Source organism: Bos indicus, chromosome 8, assembly GCF_029378745.1.
Source record: "Bos indicus isolate NIAB-ARS_2022 breed Sahiwal x Tharparkar chromosome 8, NIAB-ARS_B.indTharparkar_mat_pri_1.0, whole genome shotgun sequence".
Lineage (NCBI taxonomy): Eukaryota > Metazoa > Chordata > Mammalia > Artiodactyla > Bovidae > Bos > Bos indicus.
This window is the reverse complement of record NC_091767.1, coordinates 64064753-64085419: the sequence shown is the minus strand read 5'-3', so window position 1 is coordinate 64085419 and position 20667 is coordinate 64064753. Positions and strand designations below refer to the sequence as shown.

At 37.7% G+C, this 20667-nt stretch overlaps 1 protein-coding gene across 2 annotated transcripts in view; it reads right to left on the bottom strand.

The window, feature by feature from the left end:
* Nucleotides 1–3712: 3712 nt before the first annotated feature.
* Nucleotides 3713–20667, bottom strand: part of TGFBR1 (transforming growth factor beta receptor 1) — a 75436-nt gene continuing 58481 nt past the window's right edge. For both annotated transcript variants that reach the window (XM_070794825.1, XM_019966270.2), the window contains exons 7-9: nucleotides 13935–14059; nucleotides 12818–12948; nucleotides 3713–7965 (exon numbers count right to left, since the gene is read on the bottom strand). In XM_070794825.1, coding sequence (XP_070650926.1) covers nucleotides 7840–7965; nucleotides 12818–12948; nucleotides 13935–14059 — 382 coding nt within the window. In that variant the 3' untranslated portion in view covers nucleotides 3713–7839. The remainder of the gene's footprint in view (nucleotides 7966–12817; nucleotides 12949–13934; nucleotides 14060–20667) is intronic.

Sequence of the window (20667 nt, the reverse complement as noted above, 5' to 3'; positions counted from 1 at the left end):
TGATTTCTTCAATACACAAGTGTTTAGAAATGCATTAAATTTCCAAATATTTGGGGATTTGCAAAATGTCTGTTGGTGACTCCTAACTTAATTTCAAATGGTTGGAAAATATACTAATACTTTCTGTGACTTCAGTCCTTTCAAATTGTTTTATAGCACAGCATGTGGTCTTTCCCTTGAGAATGTTCCATATGGAGTTGAAAAGAATGTATGTTTTGCTGTGGTGGTTGATCTACAAATGTCAGGACAGGTTGGGTGATGACATTTTCATTTTTGCTTTTTTTCAAGTTCTATCAGTTATTGAGAATGTGGTATTAATCTCCAAATGTTATTGGTGAATTATCCATTTCTCCTTTCAGTTCTGTCACTTTTTTCTCCACATATTTGTTTTTAAGTGCAGCTTTTTAAGTACATTAATATCTAGGACTTCTCGATAGTTCAGTTGGTAAAGAATCCTCCTGCAAAGCAGGAGACCCTGGTTTGATTCCTGGGTCAGGAAGATCCACTGGAAAAGGGATAGGCGACCCACTCCAGTATTGGGTTTCCCCTATGGCTCAGCTGGTAAAGAATCCGCCTACAATGTGGGAGACCTGGGTTTGTTTCCTGGGTTGGGAAGATCCCTAGAGAAGGGGACAGCTACCCACTCCAGTATTCTGGCCTGGAGAATTCCAAAGGGGTTGCAGAGTCGAACATGACTGAGTGACTTTCACTTTCACAACCACCAGTTGGAGGAAGTTAACTACATGCTGACCACAGGCATGTCGGCTCTAGACAGCTTGGAAGCAGAAAGTTGATGATGGAGAGTCCCCAAACATCACCCTGTTGACTCACCACTAACCAACCAGAACTGCATGAGCTGATCAATAACCCTGTGACCCTCTCCCTCACTTTATCTTCCTTAGAATCCAGTGGGGAGTTTGGGTCATTCAGGCATGAGCTACCACTCTTAATTTGTCCCCACAGCGGGTGCCTCGCAATAAACACTGGAATTTTCTTCACCACAACCTACTGTCACTAGGTTAGCTTTACTGAGTGCACATGCGTGAACCCGTTTGGTAGAGTAATATATGTCCCTGATACACTGACCCTTTATCATTTTAAATGTCCTCTATTTCTAGTTTATTTCCAGTCCCACTTTGTCTGATATCAATATATCCATTCTGGCTCTGCCGTATGGTTACTATTGGCATGGGCTATATTTTTCATACTGTTACTTTTGTGCTATTTGTCTTTGAATCCAAAGTTTCTCTTGTAGACACCATATAGTTAAGTCTTGCTTTTTTTATCCATTGTAACAATTTCTTCTTTTGGTTCAAGCATTTAGTCCAGTCATTTTTAATGAAATTATTGGTATGGTTTGATTTGATTTATGGCTACCATTTTACTGTCTTCCAAATGTCTCATATGTTTTTGCATCTCCATCTTTCTATTGCTGCCTTCTTCTGTGTTAAAAAATTTTTAGTGTGCTGTTTAGATTTCTTAAACTGTATTTTGAGTGTTTTAGTGGTTGTTCTAGGGACTACAGCATTTTAGTTAACCACAGTCTTCAGATTAATGCTAGTGTAATTCCAGTAAAAAGCAGAGTATTTGTTCCAATATAGCTCCATTTCCTGCCCACTCCTTTGTGCTATCATTGTAATATACATTGTGTGCATGTGTGCTGTGACTTCAGTCGTGTCCGACTCTTTGTGACCCTGTGGACCATTGCCTGCCAGACTCCTCTGCCCGTGGGATTCTCCAGGTGCATGGAGTGAGCCACCACGCCTGAATGCCCGGTGGACGTTTAGGTGGTTTCCCTGTCTTGGCTGATGTAAACAGTGCTGCAGTGAACATTGGGGTGCATGTATCTTTTGGGGTCATGTTTTTCTCTGGATATATGCCCAGGAGTGGGATTGCAGGATCATATGGTAGCTGTTTTTAGTTTTTAAGGAACCTCCATACTGTTCTCCATAGTTCGTGTACCAGTTTACATTCCTACTAACAGGGCAGGAGGGTTCTCTTCTCTCTACACCCTCTCCAGCATTTGTTGTTTGTGGATTTTTGATGATAGCCATTCTGACTGGTGTGAGGTGATTTCTCATTGTAGCTTTGATTTGCATTTCTCTGATAAGGAACAGTGTTGAGCATCTTTTCACGTGCCTGCTGTCCACCAGTATGTCCTCTTGAGAGACATGTCTATGCAAGGCTTCTGCCTTTTGAGTGGGTGTTTGTTTTGATGCTATTAAGTGTCATAAGCTGTTTGTAAATTTTAGAGACTAATCCCTTATCAGTAACATCATTTACAAATATTTTCTGCCAATCTGTGGGTAGTCTTTTCATTTTGCTTATTGTTTCCTTTGCTGTGGAAAAGCTTTTGAGTTTAAGTAGGTCCCATTTGTTTGTTTTTATTTCTGTTATTCCGGGAGATGGATTGAAGACGTTGCTGTGACTTATGTAATAGTGTGTTCTGCCTGTGTTTTCCTCTGAGTTTTATAGTGTCCGGTCTAACATTGAGGTCTTTAATCCATTTTGAGCTTATTTTTGTGTATGGCATTAAGGAATGATCTTAATTTCATTTTTTCACGTGTGCTGCTTTTTTTTTCCACCTCTATTTTTGAGAGCTGGTTTAGTTGTATCCAAATCCTATCATTCTTGACAACCTTTGTTTCCTTTCTCTTCTTTGAAATACTTAAGTTGCCAATATCCCTTTCTTATAATTCTCTTCTTTTGTATTAGGAAAGAAAATAGTCATCTTAAGTTTCTTTTTTTTTCCATCTCACATTAAGAATCCTTCTTTTTCACAATGATTTAATATTATTTAACTGAATATTTTCTAACCCTTACAAGTCATACATGACTGAGCCCTCGCTTTTATAACATCAAATTTTTCTACTCACTTTTCAGAATAGCTCCAATGTTTTCTCAATTATGAAATAAAGCACAGAGTTGCAAGATCTGTTCATCGGGTCATCTATGTAATATCACTTTCTCCAAATTAGAAAACCCCAAGGGCTGAAGAGGTGATGAAAAGACAAAGCTAGTTCTGTTTTCTCTGAATCTATGATGTTTTAAAAGTAATCTCACTTCTAATTTACAAGAAAAACCTCTACTTCTGCCTTTATTATGAAGAAAAATCTGAAGAAACATAAAATCGCTAAATCCGGTCTCTGAATTGAGGTGACTAGTCTTTAATGCAAGAACAATCCAATCTACAAAACCTCACCCAGAGTATGTTGCGGGCTTGGGGATGACATCTCCCCTCTCTACTTCCTCAGTTCTCTTATCAGTGAAGTTCTCACTCTCAGGAGACTAACTTCAAAAAAACTCAAAAACAAAAACTTATTTCTACAAATTATTTCTCACAATCCTTAATTTAGGAAAAGAAGGAAAAATTTGGAAAGAAGATGAAAATACTTTAAATTTTCTTTGGAAATCATTGAAAAACTTTAACACAAACTTAGCAGATTGCTGAGCCAGAGACAAAGCAGTTCACGTGTAGACATGTCACTTCATGTCCACCGACAGATTAACAACCCACAAGCATGTGGAGAGAAGCTTCTACACACAAAGATGCACCTTTGGACAGGTGGGCAAGTCTCAAACACGTTCTAATACTGTAACTTGTACCGAGCAGTCATCCAAAGATTCTAGTCTGTATTTATATCAGTTACATGTCATAATAGCAGGACTCTCTCCAATATACACCCTTTATTTTAAATTATGCCACTAGCACTTGGGAAAAAAAGTAATTTATTTGCATTGCTTCCATGTTTCTACTGTAGTGTTAGGACTTGACATAAGCATTATTCTTCTACCTCCTATTTACAGTTCATTCAGAATATTACTACAAATACAGTATACAATTTTAAAAAACTTATGGGGAACTGCAGTTTTCATTTTCCTCACCTCTTTACAGGTTTCTCAAAATCATCCAACGTAAGTGAAAATTTATATGGACATTTTCTGTACACATCTTAAAGGGGCAGAGATTACAGTGATAAAGCCAAAAGAATTCTGCACAAATACAATAAAATACAGAAAACAAAGTATAGATGTTATTTGGGGTACAAATATAAACAATACAGTACCATTTGAGTAATTTAGCAACATAATACTCATACTTTATAGAAATAAAACTGCAAACCCGGAGAATGCTCTGACAAATATTAAACATCATATATACAATGAGGTAAATGTACCTTGGTCTCTTGAGAGGTAATTTAAGTTTAAAGCAATTGACGTTTTGAAGCATCTCCTTGACATATAAAGAAATATCAAACACCCCATTCCATTGGCACAATGTGAAAAAGGGATATCAAAACACAGTTCATGATACTCAATTCACAAATCTTGTTTAAAAATAAAAACATTCACTGAAGTTCTTTTTAAGCTTTAAGAAACTGGTTGAATGTTGTTAACCACTTTTTTTTTTTTTTAAGTTTACAGTTACAAATAAGACTGCATAATAGGGTTAAAGGTTTAAATGTACTGACAATCCTCAGAATGTCCTAGAAGTCCAGCATTTCTGGAGAGGGCCCATGGGAATCGCAGCATTCCAAAACAGACGCAAGATGCTGCAGGACACGTCATGAGCTATTTTTTAGAGTCTCAAAAACATCTGAACTGGCATTTTTCTGCCAAGCTGTGACAGAACCATTATTTGGACTCTCACCATCTGGAGCCAGAACACTGCCATGGTCAATAAATAGTTTATTAACAATCAGTCTTTCATTGGAGGGGTAAAAATAAATGCTTGATATGACATGTCTAATGGGATCCTCATGTTGTTTTGAGTTTTAATTAGCACTTCACCATCTTGTTTTACAAAATACTCTGTATGTGACAGTTCTTTAAGGTAGAGGGGGGAAAAAAGGTAACTCAGGCATGAGCAGCAAAATGGCCAAGTGACCACTGAAATTTTTTAAGAACAGAAATTTGGAGTTCTTGATGACCATGGCACTGTATCCTGACTCAAGGCACTTCCTGAGCACTATCATTACAGCATAACTACAGGCTCAGCTCTTTGGACCTTACCCTGTCCTATGGAAGATACAACTGGCCATTGCTTCTGGCACAACTCCCACTGCCAGAGCTACCCTTGCTGCCAGCCCACTGAGGCAGGACCAGCAGGAAGGCAGTTTGGGAGGGAGCAAGCTAAGGGTGTGAAGAAAAGACCAGGGATGTCGACACCCCAGTAAGCCGTACGCACCCCTCATCCCCGTTCCTCTGGGGGTACTGACTGACAGACAATCTGCCTGAAGGTATACTTTAGCCAAGTTGAACCTTGGAAAGTGAGCATCTGAAGATAGACAGTATAAACACAAAGGCTTGTGTTTTTAAATATATTTCTCCAGTCAAATTTTTCTGCAGGAATAGCCACAGCAATCATGATCCATAAATATTTTCAGTTACTTTCATTTTCAGTACTAGCCAATTGGAGTTTGTCAAACCATCGTTAGTCGGAAAAAAAAAATGGAATCAGCTAGAGTAACATGTAAACCCAATTTAGAACTAAATTCCAACTTTTAAAAAGTTCCCTGATTCATCAAAAGTAGATTTCATCCATTTAGGCTGAACAGTAAAACTGGAACTCATTTTTTGACTTAATAAAGAATATCTTCAGCAAAAGTTGATTACCTTATATGAAACTGAGAAATCATGTATCACAACTTTAAATCAGACAAGAACTTTTGGTATGTTCTTAAAATTATATAAAAATAGTTTTAGTGATTATATGCATTGGTCCCCTGGATTTCATAAAGCAGATCTGGTAGGCTTGTAAATGGCCAAAAAAAAAAAGTAAAAGTACCTGATCATAGAGCTAGAGATTATTAAACAGGAAACATAACACAATTATAAAACAAACCTCTCAAACTCACTCATTTGCTTTGATGAAATCATGGTAACTACAGAAAAAACTCAAATTTGGACTCAAAATATTAACCTCTAAACAATATTTTCCCCATGTTGTTTTTAAACACATGAAATTGACACTAAATTCCTATGAAGTATGTCATTCATTCTAAAATTACTTTGGCTTTAAGACCAAATAGTCTTTCAAATTTATTCTATGTATAAGAAATAAGACATTATCAGAATGTAGCTCAGTCAGCATAAATGGCCACTATCTCTTACCAAAATACTGTAAAGGTTATTCTGACCCTTTCATCAGGAAATTGACAGCTCTATAAGGTATGTCTTGCCTCACAGCTATGATAGACTTTCCTCCCTCAGATTAAGATCACAGTGATAAAGAGGACTTTGAAAAATTGTAAAAATCCTGCAAAGACTTTCAGCACTGGAAGTAAAACCAGTTATTATAAGCTACTTTCAACTGAATGTGAGAAGGCCATGACAGATTTACTTTAAACATTTAATTTCACCATAAACATCTGTAAATGGAGAATCTATCCTTGGAATATTCCTTAGCTATCGGTTTCCTAAAAATTGAGGGTGCACCAAATTCACTCCAGAGCCATATAAATTAGGCAGTTGTGATATATGCACAGAGAAGGAAAGACTGAGTTAAAAGCTGCCTTCCTCAAAGTGTAGTGCGACCTCAAAACCACACTGACTAACCTTAGCTACAAAGACAAAGTCCACAGAACAGTGACTCCTACACAACAATGTGACTCTCACACACCTGTTACTATTCAAATTATCAACTACCTTTACCTTCCTAGAAAAAAGCCTATTTAACATTAACCATATTCTAATTTTAAACATAATTCATTTCTTAAAAAAATAACACTGTCTTTGATCAGATAAAGAAAAAAATGGCTTACAGAATGCCACACAACTTTTCACAAGCAGCTAGACAAATTTTCCCTTTTAGAAAAATTCGTCTGTATGCTACAGATTTTAAGTTATTAAAGTACTATAAGCATCAAGAGTGCCACTTGAATTTTTTAAAGTGTACTTAGACAATACAATTAAAATGCAAAAACTTGATGAGAATACTTAATTATGACCATGATAACAATTTACCAATTAATGCCATTTCATTTCTCTAGTGGTTTAAGCACATTTTGGCAGGAGAAAGGCATATTCAGAATGGAAAACCAAAGAACATACCAGAAAAACTCTTCCAGAAAACAAAACAGAATAAGTCTGGGTTATCCAGGTAAATAAACTTTTGAATTAAAACATGACAGATTTAACACACACAGAGACTTTAAGCAATTCTACTCATTTCCTTTAGAAAGACACAGAAGTGGCACTTACTGGTATAGTACAATCCCATTTTGAAGGCATGTGATGTTCTGAATATGTGAAAGAACAATAATATACAAAATACAATTGCATAAATTATGTTCCTCACTACTATATGAGGTCATTTTTAGACTCAAGAGTTTATAAGTGTTAGTTTTAAGATCCTGAAAATTATAGAACAGTACATTCAAAGTCTAAATCAAAGAAACTCTTTAGTGGTTCAGAATCCTCTGAGAATGTACTAACCAGGAGAAATCACTTTCTTTAAAAATAAGAAACGTTTCATATAACTCAGCCATCCAGCTCCTTTACCCTTAAAGATGATCTTCAGCACAGCAGTTACCTAAAGTTAAGACCAGCAATCGTTTAAAAAAACAAGTTTTGTGTTAATAAAAAATAAAGGTAGACTACACAACATTTTGTAACTGTCCTGGGAAAGAAGCGTTCATAGTGCACAGAAAGGAACCCACATGGCGGTTTCCTGGGTCTGAAGAAATCCTGGGATGTTTTAGTTCACCTTGTTACATCATCGTAAAAGGAAGCAATATCCTTCTGTTCCCTCTCAGTGAGGTAGAACAACTGACCTCCCAAATTAAAACCCAGGAGCAGATCTGAAGAAGAAGTAGAGTTCAGGCAAAGCCACAGAATTTACATTTTGATGCCTTCCTGCTGACTGAGTTGTGACAATGTTTTCTTAATCCGCAAAGCTGTAAGCCTAGCTGCTCCATTGGCATACCAACATTCTCTCATAATTTTAGCCATTACTCTCAAGGCCTACAAGAAAAGAAAAGAAAGATCATTAATGCATGCACCACTTTTCAACGACCTGGATAATAATCTTTACCTGTAAATTTTCTTTTTAAACGACATACAAGTATTTCTGTTTCAGCATTATTTGTAATAGCAAATGAGTAAAGACGACCTAAATTCCCATCAGCAGAATACTGGTGCCAGCAGCTGGAAAGCAGATGGACAAGGGAGGATTTACTTAGCAGCCTGAGAAAGCTGAATCCTCAAATAGAGCTGTGCAAAGCAAAGAGGGAACCTGACTCACATGAAATGGCCCCCAAAACTGAGGAATTAACTTATATCCTGTATCCCTGGGGTGAAGTTCAGGGTAAAAACAGAATCAGCCAAAGAAGCTAGAAACCCAGATACCTGCCCTGCCCCAACTTCACACAGCTGGGTGACCATCCCACCCCAGCCCAACAGAGGACAAGAGATTTCAATCTGAGAGAGCAGAACAGATTCCCATCTTGGGGAAAGGGCAAAATTCCACACTGACAACACACTAAACGCTAAGACAATAAACTTTCTCCCCAGAACATGGCCAGTGACTTCACATACTCCTCCAGGTAGGAGACCAGAAGAGTCTTCAGCCCAAGAAGAAAAGCCTAAAGAGAGGGACATCAGTGGTTCCCCAAGGAAGCAATCCAGTTACTTCACCCTCAGACTGAAGTTGACGATAAGCTCCATTCATGTGCACAAAGCTTCCCATCAGCTTTCAGTGCTGCTTTTATACAGAGTATGAACTTGATCAACATTTCAGGAAAGTAATATGAAATGCAGAAACTGACACAAACAGAAAAAAACACCTTGGAAAAAACAAAAGGTGTACAGAAGACAATATCAACAATCCATCATTAATACCTTCAAAGAGATAAAAGAAAATACTGATACTGGACTTATCAATACTTTTTTGGGTTTTGTTTGGTTTGGGGAAAGTTTTATAGAACTACAAAATAAACCTGAATAATAATAATAAAACCAAAAGATAAAAGCAGATTCCCAGAAAGTTGAGAAAAGAAAACAAAGAGATGGGTAATAGGAAGGAAAACACAAGAAAATCAGAATGCCTGTTCAGGATGTCTACATTCATAACCAGAGTTGAAGAAAACAGAAGAAAATGGAAGGGAACACGTGAGGAAAATTTCCTAGAAATGAACACTTGTTTTCAGGTAAAAATGACCAAGGGTTCAGGACATGCATAAAATCATCCAGCAAACTGAGTGCCATAATCCAGATACCATCCTACATGTATCTAGTAGGATACACTAACAGACACAGTAGCGAAATAATAGACAACATCTCTGCTCTCATAAAGCTTACATTGTAGAGGGCTAAAGCGTATAATAAATAAGGAAAATGCATGGACTGTCAGTGGTAAGTGCTAAGGAGAAACATCATTTAGGGAAGGAGATAAAATATGCCAGGGGAAAAAGTGTTATTTTAAATAGATTGACAGGTAACGACTCACTGACAAGGTAATATCTGAGCAAAGAGCTGGAAGAGGAGGATAATGAGCAAACCAAGAAACATGAAGACATGGGATTCAGAAAGGCAGTCACCACAAAAGAGGCAAGAGAGATCACAGGTGAAAGGTAAGGGATATCCTGAGCCAGCTTTCCAGATTGGAAAAGGTCAGAGGGCTCTGAAAAACACTTCTGTAGGTATCCTATCAGTTTCAAATTCTCGATGCGTTTCAGCTACTGATGGGAGATTTGTAAAACCCGAGAAAAGTGAAAGATTAAGTTAGTGATACAAAACTAGCTAAATGACACTGATGGCATTCATTCAACATGCTGTGACAGTAATTTCAACTTGCATGTATGTTTTTAACATTAACTACTAACTTTCCTTCGTGCTTAATTAGCCATCTGTTTAATATTAATTTGCTCTAATTTGCTTATTGAATGAGTGCATGAATGATTCCAGTTTGTAGTATCAAGATGAAATTTTTCAAAGACAAAATCTAGCCCAATTTCATTTGTTAAACATGCAGGTTCTGTGAGCACACAAAATAAATTTTGTCTGGGCCTGCATACTTGATTTCATTGGAGGTAGCCAAGGAACTCTCTTGATCTCACAGGTATCTAATGAAGTCTGCTGCTGCTAAGTCACTTCAGTCGTGTCCGACTCTTAAGATGTAAGATAAACTACTTAAGTGAACAGCGTTTTATTCTTCCTAAACTACCAAACATCAACTCTAAAGGGAAATGCTTTGCTTTACCAATATTATAATAGTATCATAATAATAGTGGTTGTTAACGCAGTTGTGCCTGACTTTTTCTGACTCCATGGAATGCAGCAAGCCAAGCTTCCCTGTCCTTCACTATCTCCCAGAGTTGGCTCACATTGATGTATATTGAGTCACTGATGCCATCCAACCATCTCATCCTCTGTCACCTGCTTCTCCTCCTGCCCTCAATCTTTCCCAGTATCAGGGTCTTTTCCAGTGAGTCAGCTCTTCACATCAGGTGGCCAAAGTATTGGGGCTTCAGCTTCAGAACCAGCCCTTCCAATGAAAATTCAGGGTTGATTTCCTTTAGGATTGACTTGGTTTGATCTCCTTGTTCTTCAAGGGACTCTGAAGAGTCTTCTTCAGCACCACAGTTCGAAACTATAAATTCTTAGCACTCAGGCTTCTGTGGTCCAACTCTCACATCCATACATGACTACTGGAAAAACCATAATTTTGACTATACAGACCTCTGTTGGCAAAGTGATATCTCTGTTTTTAATATGTTGTCTAGGTTTGTCATAGGTTTTCTTCCAAGGAGCAAGCATCTTTTTTAATTTCATGACTGCAGTCAACGTTCACAGTGATTTTTGAGCCCAAGAAAATTGTCTTTCACTGTTTCATTGTTTCCCCACCTATTTGCCATGAAGTGATGATACTGGATGCATGATCTTAGTTTTCTGTATGTTGAGTTTTAAGCCAGCTTTTTCACTCTCCTCTTTAAGCTTCATCAAGAGGCTCTTTAGTTCCTCTTCACTTTCTGTCATTAGGGTGATGTCATCTGCATATGAGGTTATTGATATTTCTCCTGGCAATCTTGATTCGAGCTTGAGGTTCATCCAGCCCAGCATTTTGCGTGATGTACTCTGCATATAAGCTAAATAAGCAAGGTGACAGTATACAATCTTGATAATACTCCTTTCCCAATTTTAAACCAGTTCGCTGTTTCCATGTCTGGTTCTAAGTGTTGTTTCTTGACTGCATACAGGTTTCTCAGGAGGCAGGTAAGGTGGTCTGGTATTCCTATCTCTTTCAGAATTTTCCAGTTTGTTGTGATCCACATAGTCAAAGGCTTTACTGTAGTCAATGAAGCAGAAGTGTTTTTTTTTGGAATTCCCTCGCTTTTTCTATGATCCAACAGATGTTGGCAGTTTGATCTCTGGTTCCTCTGCCTTTTCTATATCCAACTTGTACATCTGGAAGTTTTCGTTTCACGTACTGTTGAAGCCTAGCTTGAAGGATTTAGAGCATTATCTTACTAGTATGTGAAAAGAGTGCAACTGTGTGGTAGTTTGAATATTCTTTGGCATTGCCCTTCTTTGGGACTGGAATGAAAACTGATCTTTTCCAGTCCCGTGGCCACTGCTGAGTTTTCTAAATTTGCTGGCATACTGAGTGCAGCACTTTAACAACATCCATCATCTTTTAGGATTTGAAATAGCTGGAATTCCATCACCTCTACTAGCTTTGTTTGTAGTAATGCTTCCTAAGGTCCGCTTGACTTTACACATCAGGATGTCTAGCTCTAGGTGAGTGATCACACCATCCTGGTTATCTGGGTCATTAAGACCTTTTCTGTAGTTTTTCTATGTATTCTTAATACCTTCTACTTCTGTTAGTAAAAGTTAGCAATTAAGGATAAATTAAATAACATTTTTCTTATAAATTCTTTAAAAGTATAACTACAAAAATATTTCTAAAACTTTCTGTAAAGAGCTGGGGTTGAAAAGCTCAGATACTGCTGAAAAGCAGTTTCCACAAATTCCTGATGAATAGTCAAATGAGCAGTGAAATGAATAAAATATAAAATCATCTGAACCATCTTCACAATCATCCAAATCCCTTATTTTACAAAAAGGCATATTAAGGTCCCAAGAACTGAAGTGCTTTGGAGAAGTCAGCCTCTGAAATATATGGTAGCCAGGATCTACAATATAGGCCTCCTGATTCCAGCCAGCACACAGCCCACTGTTCTGGGCAGCCCTGGTTGAAAGGTAGCTTTAAAAAAAAAAAATTATTTATTTTTTGGCTGTGCTTGGTCTTCACTGCTGTGCTTGGCTTTTCTCTACTTGTGGCGAGCAGAAGCTACTCGCTAGTTGTGGTACTTGGACTTCGCGTTGTGGTGGCTTCTCTCGTTGCAGAGCCACAGGCTCTTGGGGCATGTGGGCTTCAGTAAGCTTCAGCTCCCGGGCTCTAGAGCTCAATAAATTGTGGTGCATGGGTTTAGTTGCTCTGTGGCCTGTGGGGGTCTTCCCAGATGAGGGATTGAACCTGTGTTAACTGCAATGACAGGCGGATTCTTCACTGAGCCACCAGGGAAAGCCAGGAAGCTTTAATTTAAAATGCAGGAGCCTTGTTTCACTGGCAGATCTAAACACTGTTCTAATAAACTGATGGCCACTAAAAATGTTCCATCGCCTTTGCAATGTACTTGAAATTGAACATAAAAATCAAATTATTCTGTTTTTACTCATTGATTTAATTAGCTATGAAAAATAAAGGAATGGGAATTCTTACTTCTGTTTTCCTTAAAGAAAAGTAGCAAATTTCCACATACTAACCAGAAACAGTTTAGAAAACTGTATAATATCCAAAATAAATACTCACTTCACAGCTCTGCCATCTGTTTGGAATATTTGGCCTTAACTTCTGTTCACAAACAACTTTTCTCATTTCTTCAACTGATGGATCGGAAGGTACAAGATCATAATAAGGCAGCTGGTAATCTTCATGTATTCCTACATTGGTAAAGAATTTTAAAAAAACCTATTTTGAAAGGTTTATTCAGATAATGTCAGAACAATCTTTGACCAGACAGAAAAGGAACAGCTGGAAATCCTGTTACAGTGTCCCATTACTAAAACAGGTAAGTGGAACAGCCTGCTCTCTCTTATCCATGTCTGCATCAACAACCCACCTCCTTGAGTCAGTACTGAGCACACACTTTGAAACTAAATTCTGCAATATAATCAGCAAAGGCTATTTTAATAATGGTTAACTATGAGTTGTGATGACCAGATAGACATTTTCTCTTAGAGCCCCAATGTGCGAGAAATGAAAGCCTTTATTCTGCAAGTGCACAGCCTCACCTGGTAAAGGGAAGTACACTCTCACTAAGGTGTGAATCCTACATGGCAAGCCTGAGGTGCAAGTCCCTTCCTCTACTTGTGTCTGTTAATAACCTGTCCTATTTGCTACTCCACCCCTCACTGCCTCAGAAACCTGAGGCCCTAGTCTCAGGTGAGCCTGGGTTCTCAAGGATAAGACTGTTTCTCAAGTAAACATTGAAAGTTCTCAATCTAACACAAATGTACTTTAAAAAGTAATGCAGTGACAGTCTATCTGCATTTTGCATATGTAATTTCCACTCTCAAGATGGAGAAAATCACTACAATCTCGGGGTAAAATCAGTTTGACTCTGGTACATGCTAAAAATAGCTTCCTGGGTGGCCTCACAAGCAGTCATTCATTCTAAATATCTATACTGCAAGATAACAAGGGGTTGGTTTCTATTGCTTCCCAAAATTCAAGTGGAACTAGAAAAAGACCACACTGGAATAAAGCTGTGTATTAGGATAAAGCCATGCACAAGGATAAAGCATGTTGTGTCATCTCTCTGGCACTCTCATTGATCACTGGGTAAACAATTTCATTCAATAAAAAAGACAATTCTTAAACAACTTTTGTTTGTGACAATATATTGGGGGAAGGGAGAGAAATTTACCACCAATGGAACATCGTCGAGCTACTTCCCAGAATACTAGTCCCATTGCATAGATGTCAGCACGTTTGAAGGATTCAAAGTGTTTCATATTTATGGAATCATCTAGAACTTCAGGGGCCATGTACCTAAAAAAGAAGTCAGCACTTCATTTTATGCAATAGTAACATTACTTTTTAAACTGTTTCATCATCTTTCTTTTACTCCTGGGCGGGAGGTCAGGGGGGTGGGGAGCAATATTAACTTTGACCTTTCCTCCTTTCACTATGGTTCTGCTGCTTTTTAAATTAAAAAAAAAAAAAATTTATTGAAGTATAGTTGAATTATAATATTGCTAATTTCTGCTATACAGCAAAGTGAGTTATATGTATATATACATTTTTTAAAATATTATTTTCCATTATTATTTAGATACTGAATATAGTTCTCTGTCCTGTACAGTAGGATGTTGTTGTTTATCCATTCTATATGTAATAGCTTAACATCTGCTAACTCCAGCTTCCCACCCCATCCCTCTCCCAACACCCTCCGCTCCAGCAACCACAAGTCTGTTATTTATGTCCCTCAATCCATTTTGCAGATAGGATCATTTGTGTCATATTTTAGATTCCACACATTAATATATTTGTCTCTTTCTGACTGACTTCACTTATTATGATAATCTCTCGTTGCATCCATGCTGCAGCAAATGGCACTATTTCATTCTTTTTTATGGCTGAGTTGTATTCCATTGGATATATGCACCACATTTTATCAGCTCATCTGTCAATGGACATTTAGGTTGTTTCCATGTCTTGGTTATTGTGAAATAATGCTGCTATGAATATGGTACATGTATCATTTTGGATTAGTTTTTTCTGGATATATAGCCAGAAGTGGGACTGCTGGACCATATGGTGATTCTATTTTTCTCTTTTTCCACTGTTTTCTGTAGTGGTTGTACCAACTTACATTTACACCAACAGTGTAAGAGTTCCCTTTTCTCCATATTCTCTCTAGCATTTGTTATTTGTACAGTTTTTAATGATGGCCATTCTAACCGGCCACTCACTGCAGTACCTCACTGCAGTTTTTATTTGCATTTCTCTAATAATTAGTGATACTGAACATTTTTTCATGTGCATATTGGCCATTTGTATTTCTTCTTTGGAGAAATGCCATTTTAGGTCTCTTGTCCATTTTTTGATTAAGTTGCTTGGTTTTTTTGTTGTTGTTGAGTTCTATGAGGTATTTACATATTTTGGAAATTATTAAGCCCTTATCAGTTGCATCATTTGCAAATGCTTTTTCTGATTCTGTAGGTTGTCTTTTCCTTTTTTTTAATGGTTTCCTTTGCTGTGCTGAAAGCCTGTAAGTTTGATTAGGTCCCATTTGTTTCTTTACTTCTACTGCCTTGGGAGACTGACTTAAGAAAACACTGGTATGATTTATGTCAGAACGTTTTGCCTATGCTCTCTTGAAGGAGTTTTTGATGTCATGTCTTATGTTTAAGTCTTTAGGCCATTTTGAGTTTATTTTTATGTATGGTGAGAGGGTATGTTCTAACCTCATCAATTTCCATGTGGCTGTCCAACTTCGCTACCACCACTTGCTGAACAGACTTTTTCCCATTGTATATTCTTGCCTCCTTTGTCAAAGAGGCCTTAGGGGTATGGGTTTATCTCTGGGCTCTCTTTTCTGTTTCATTGATCCGTATGAATGTTTCTGTGCCAGTACCATGCTGTTTTGATTACTGTATCTTTGTAGTATTGTTTGAAGTCTGGGAGGGTTATGGTTCCTGTTTTGTTCTTTTTCTCCAGGATGGCTTTGGCAATTCTGGGTCTTTTATGATTCCATATAAACTTTAGGGTTATTTGTTCTAGTTCTGTGACAAATGTCATGGGTAATTTGATAGGGATCACATTAAATCTGTAGATTGCTTTGGGCAATATGGCCATTTTAACAATATTAATTCTTCCAATCCAAGACATGGGATATCATTCCATTTCTTTGAGTCTTGTTTCCTTTGTATCCTGCTACCTTGCTGAATTAATTTATCACCTCTAGTAATTTCTGTGTGAAGTCTTTAGGGTTTTCTGTATATATATATATGTACACAGAATCATGTCATCTGCATATAATGACAATTTAAATTTTTCCTTCCAATTTGGATACCTTTTATATCTTTTTCTGATCTGACTGCTGTGGCCACAACTTCCAGTACTACAGTGTTTACTAGAAGAGGTGACAGTGGGCGTCTTTGTCTTGTTCTAAATTTTAGCAGTAGGGCTTTCAGCTTTTCACCTTTGAGTATTATACTGGCTGTGGATTTGTCATAAACAGCTTTTATTATGTTATGTTCCCTCAATACCCACTTTTTTGGTAAAGCGTTTTTGCAATGAATGGATGTTGAATTTTGTCAAATGCTTTTTCTGCATCAATTGAGATGATCGTGTGTTTTTTGTCTGGTTTATGAGGTGTATCACATTGATTTGTATATGTTGAATCACCCTTGTGAACTTGCAATGAATCCCACTTGGTTGTGGTGTATGACATTTTTTTGTGTGCTGCTGGATTCAGTTTGCTATTTTGTTAAGAATTTTTGCATCTATATTCATCAGATATATTGGCCTGTATGTATCTGTTTTGGTGGTTCTTTGTCTAGTTTTGGAATCAGGGTGATGGTGGCATTATAAAATGCCTTTGGCAGTGTTCCCACCTCTTCAGTTTTTTGGAAGCATTGATATAAATTATTTTCTATGTCTCGTGGAACTCACCCATGAAGCCATCTGGTCCTGGACTTTAGTTTGTTGTAAGTTTTTTAAATTACAGATTGTATTTCACCTCTAGTAATCAGTCTGGTCAAATTATGTGTTTTTCCTTGATTAAATTTTTTGGTGGACTGTATAGTTCTAGAAACTTGTACATTTCTTCAGTTCAGTCACTCAGTTGCGTCTGATTCTTTGCAACCCCATGGACTGCAGCATGCCAAGCCTCCCTGTCTGTCACCCAACTCCTGGAGTTAACTCAAACTCATGTCCATGGAGTTGGTGATGCCATCCAACCATCTCATCCTCTGTTGTCCCCTTCTGCGTTGTCAAATTTGTTGTCATATAATTGCTCATAGTATTCTTTTATGGTTTTTTTGTATTTCTGCAGTGTCAGTTGTTATGTCTCCTTTTTCATGTATTTGGGTTCTCTCATTTCTTCTTGGTGAGCCTGGCCAAAGATTTGTGCATTTTGTTTACCCTTTCAAAGAACCAGGTCTCAGTTGTAATTTTTTTTTTTTCCTCAAAAATCTCTATTTCCTCTCTGATCTTTATTTTTTCCCTTCCTTCTGCTGACTTTAGGTTTTGTTCTATAATTAAGTGGTAGGCTAGGCTGTTTATTTGATATGTTTCATGTTTTTTGAGTAAGGTCTGTATTGCTGTGAACTTCCCTCTAGGAATTGCTTTTGCTGCGTCCCATAGGTTTCTTTTTTGAAAATATCTGTGCCAGCTCTCAGCTGCTGCATACAGGGTCTAGTTCACAGATTGAACCTGGGCTTCCTGCATTGGGTGCTTGGAGTCTTAGCCACTGAATCACCAGGGAAGTCCCATTCCATAGGTGTTGTATGGTGGTTTTTACTGTCATTTGTCTCAAGGTATTTTTAAATTTCCTCTTTGATTTCATCTTTACCCACTGGTTTTTTAGTATTGGCAGTCTGTTGTTGAGTCTCTGTGTAACTTATTTTCTCCCCTCATTTCTTTTTCTGTGGTTGATTTCTAGTTTAATGCTGTTACGGTCAGGAAAAATGTGTGAAATAACTTCTGCACTCTTAAATGTGTTGAGGCTTGTTTTATGCCTGAGAAGATAATCAATTCTAGAGAATGTTCAGGTGCAGTTGAAAAGCATGTGTTTTGTTTTTTAATGTCCAGAAAATATCAACTTACCATAATTCTATTGTGTTGTTTAGGATCTCTTGCTTTACTGGTTTTCTGTCTAGAAAATTTATCCATTGATGTGAGTGGGGTGTTCAAATCTCCTACTCTGATTTCCCCATCAATTTCTCCCTTTATGTTTGTGGCTATTTGTTTTATGTATTTAGATACTCCTACATTAGGTGTGTATATGCTGATGAGTATAAGATCCTCTTCCTAAACTGATCCTTTTTTCAATACAGTGTCCTTATCTATCTTTCTTTATGGTATTTGTTTCAAAGTCTGTGTTGTCTGACTTGAGTGATTCCACACTTTGTTCTCATTTCAGTTTACGTGAAATATTTTTCCATCCCATCACTTTTGATCTCTGTGTGTCCTCTGCCTTAATGTGGGTCTTAGAGGCAGCATGTTGTAGGCTCTGGATTAAAACAATACATCTGCCACCCTGTCTTTATTTTTCTATTTTAAAAAATTTATTGTATTGAGATGGTGACTGCAGCCATGAAATAAAAGACACTTACTCCTTGGAAGGAAAGTTATGACCAACCTAGATAGCATATTCAAAAGCAGAGACATTACTTCACCAACAAAGGTTCGTCTAGTCAAGGTTATGGTTTTTCCTGTGGTCATGTATGGATGTGAGAGTTGGACTGTGAAGAAGGCTGAGCGCCGAAGAATTGATGCTTTTGAACTGTGGTGTTGGAGAAGACTCTTGAGAGTCCCTTGGACTGCAAGGAGATCCAACCAGTCCATTCTGAAGGAGATCAGCTCTGGGATTTCTTTGGAAGGAATAATGCTAAAGCTGAAACTCCAGTACTTTGGCCACCTCATGTGAAGAGTTGACTCATTGGGAAAGACCCTGATGCTGGGAGGGATTGGGGGCAGGAGGAGAAGGGGATGACAGAGGATGAGATGACTGGATGGCATCACTGACTCGATGGATGTGAGTCTGAGTGAACTCCGGGAGTTGGTGATGGACAGGGAGGCCTGGCGTGCTGCGATTCATGGGGTCACAAAGAGTCGGACACGACTGAACGACTGATCTGATCTGATTGTTGATACACAATGTTAATTTCTATTGTACAGCAAAGTAATTCAGTTATACATTCTTTTCCATTAAGGTTTACCACAGAATATTGAGACATCTACTCTGAGAGTTTATGTTTATTCTCATTTCTTATATTTGGGGATAGCTGATTTATGTGTTAGTTTCAGGTGTACAGCAAAGTGATTCATTTACACACACACACACATATATATATATGTTTTCCCACATAGGTTATCACAAAGTACTGAGTTGAGTTAGTTCCCTATACGATATAGTAGGTTCTTATTGAGTATCTGTTTTATATATAGTATTGTGTGTGTGTGCTGTGCTGTGTGTCTGACTCTGTGACACCACGGACTGTAGCCCACCAGGCTCCTCTGTCCATGGGGATTCTCCAGGCAAGAATACTGGAGTGGGTTGCCATGCCCTCCTCCAGGGGATCTACCCACCCCAGGGATCAAACCCAGGTCTCCTGCATTGCAGGCAGATTTACCGTCTGAGCCACCAGGGAAGCCCAAGAATGCTGGAGTAGGTAGCCTGTCCTTCTCCAGGGGATCTTCCTGATCCAGGAATTGAACCAGGGTCTCCTGCATTGTAGGGAGATTCTTTACCAGCTGAGCTACCAAGGAAGCCCATTGTGTGTATGTTAATCGCAAACCCATACTTTATCACTCCTTTCCACCTTTCCCCTTTAGTAACCGTAAGTTTGTTTTCTAAGCCTGTGAATCTGTTTCATAAATAAATAAGTTCATTTGTGTCATTTTTTTAGATTGCACATGTAAGCGATATGCTCTTTCTGATTTACTTTTACTTAGTATAATCTCTAGGTCCACCAGTGTTGCCACAAATGGCGTTTTCTTTTTTAATGGGTAACATTGTGTGTGTATATGTATGTATATGTGTGTGTGTGTGTACATACCATATCTTCCTTATCCATTCATCTGGACATTAGACTGTCTTTTGTCTATTGTAAATAGTGTTGCAGTGAACACTGGGGGGCATGTATCTTTTCAAATTATAGTTTTTTCCAGATATATGCCTAAGAGTGGGATTGCTAGATCATATGATAGTTTCATTTTTAGTTTTATAAAGAACCTCCATCCTGTTCTTCAAAGTGACTCTACCAGTTTTCATTTCCACTAACTGTGTAGGAGAGTTCCCTTTTCTCTACACCCTCTCTAGCATTTATTGTTTGTAGATTTTTTTTTATGATGATGATGATAATGGCCATCCTGACAGGTCTGAGGTGATACATCTTTGTAATTTTGATTTGGGCTTCTCTAATTAGTGATGTTGAGGACCTTTTCATGCGCTTTTTTGGCCATCTGTATGTCTTCTTTGAGGAAATGTCTTAGATCTTCTGCCCATTTTTTGATTGGGTTGTTGTTTTTCTTTAATATTGAGCCACATGAGCTGTTTGTAAATTTGGGAGACTAATCCCTTGTTGGTCACCTCATTTACAAATATTTTCTGTCATTCGATGGTCGTCTTTTTGGTTTTGTTTATGGTTTCCTTTACTGTGCAAATGTTTGCCCCTCTGTCTTTTGACTGGAGTATTTAGTCCACTGACATTTAAAGTAACTTGATATATACATATTTATTTCCATTTTAACTTTGTTTTCCCATTGATTTTATATTTCTTCTTTGTCCCTTTCTTTGTTTTCCTTTAGTGGTTTGATTTTCTTTTGTGTCATACTTATTTTCTTCTTGGTTTCTGTGAATCTATTGTATGTTTTTCATTGGTGGTTACTCTATTTTTCAAATACATTAATCCCATGCTATATCTCCT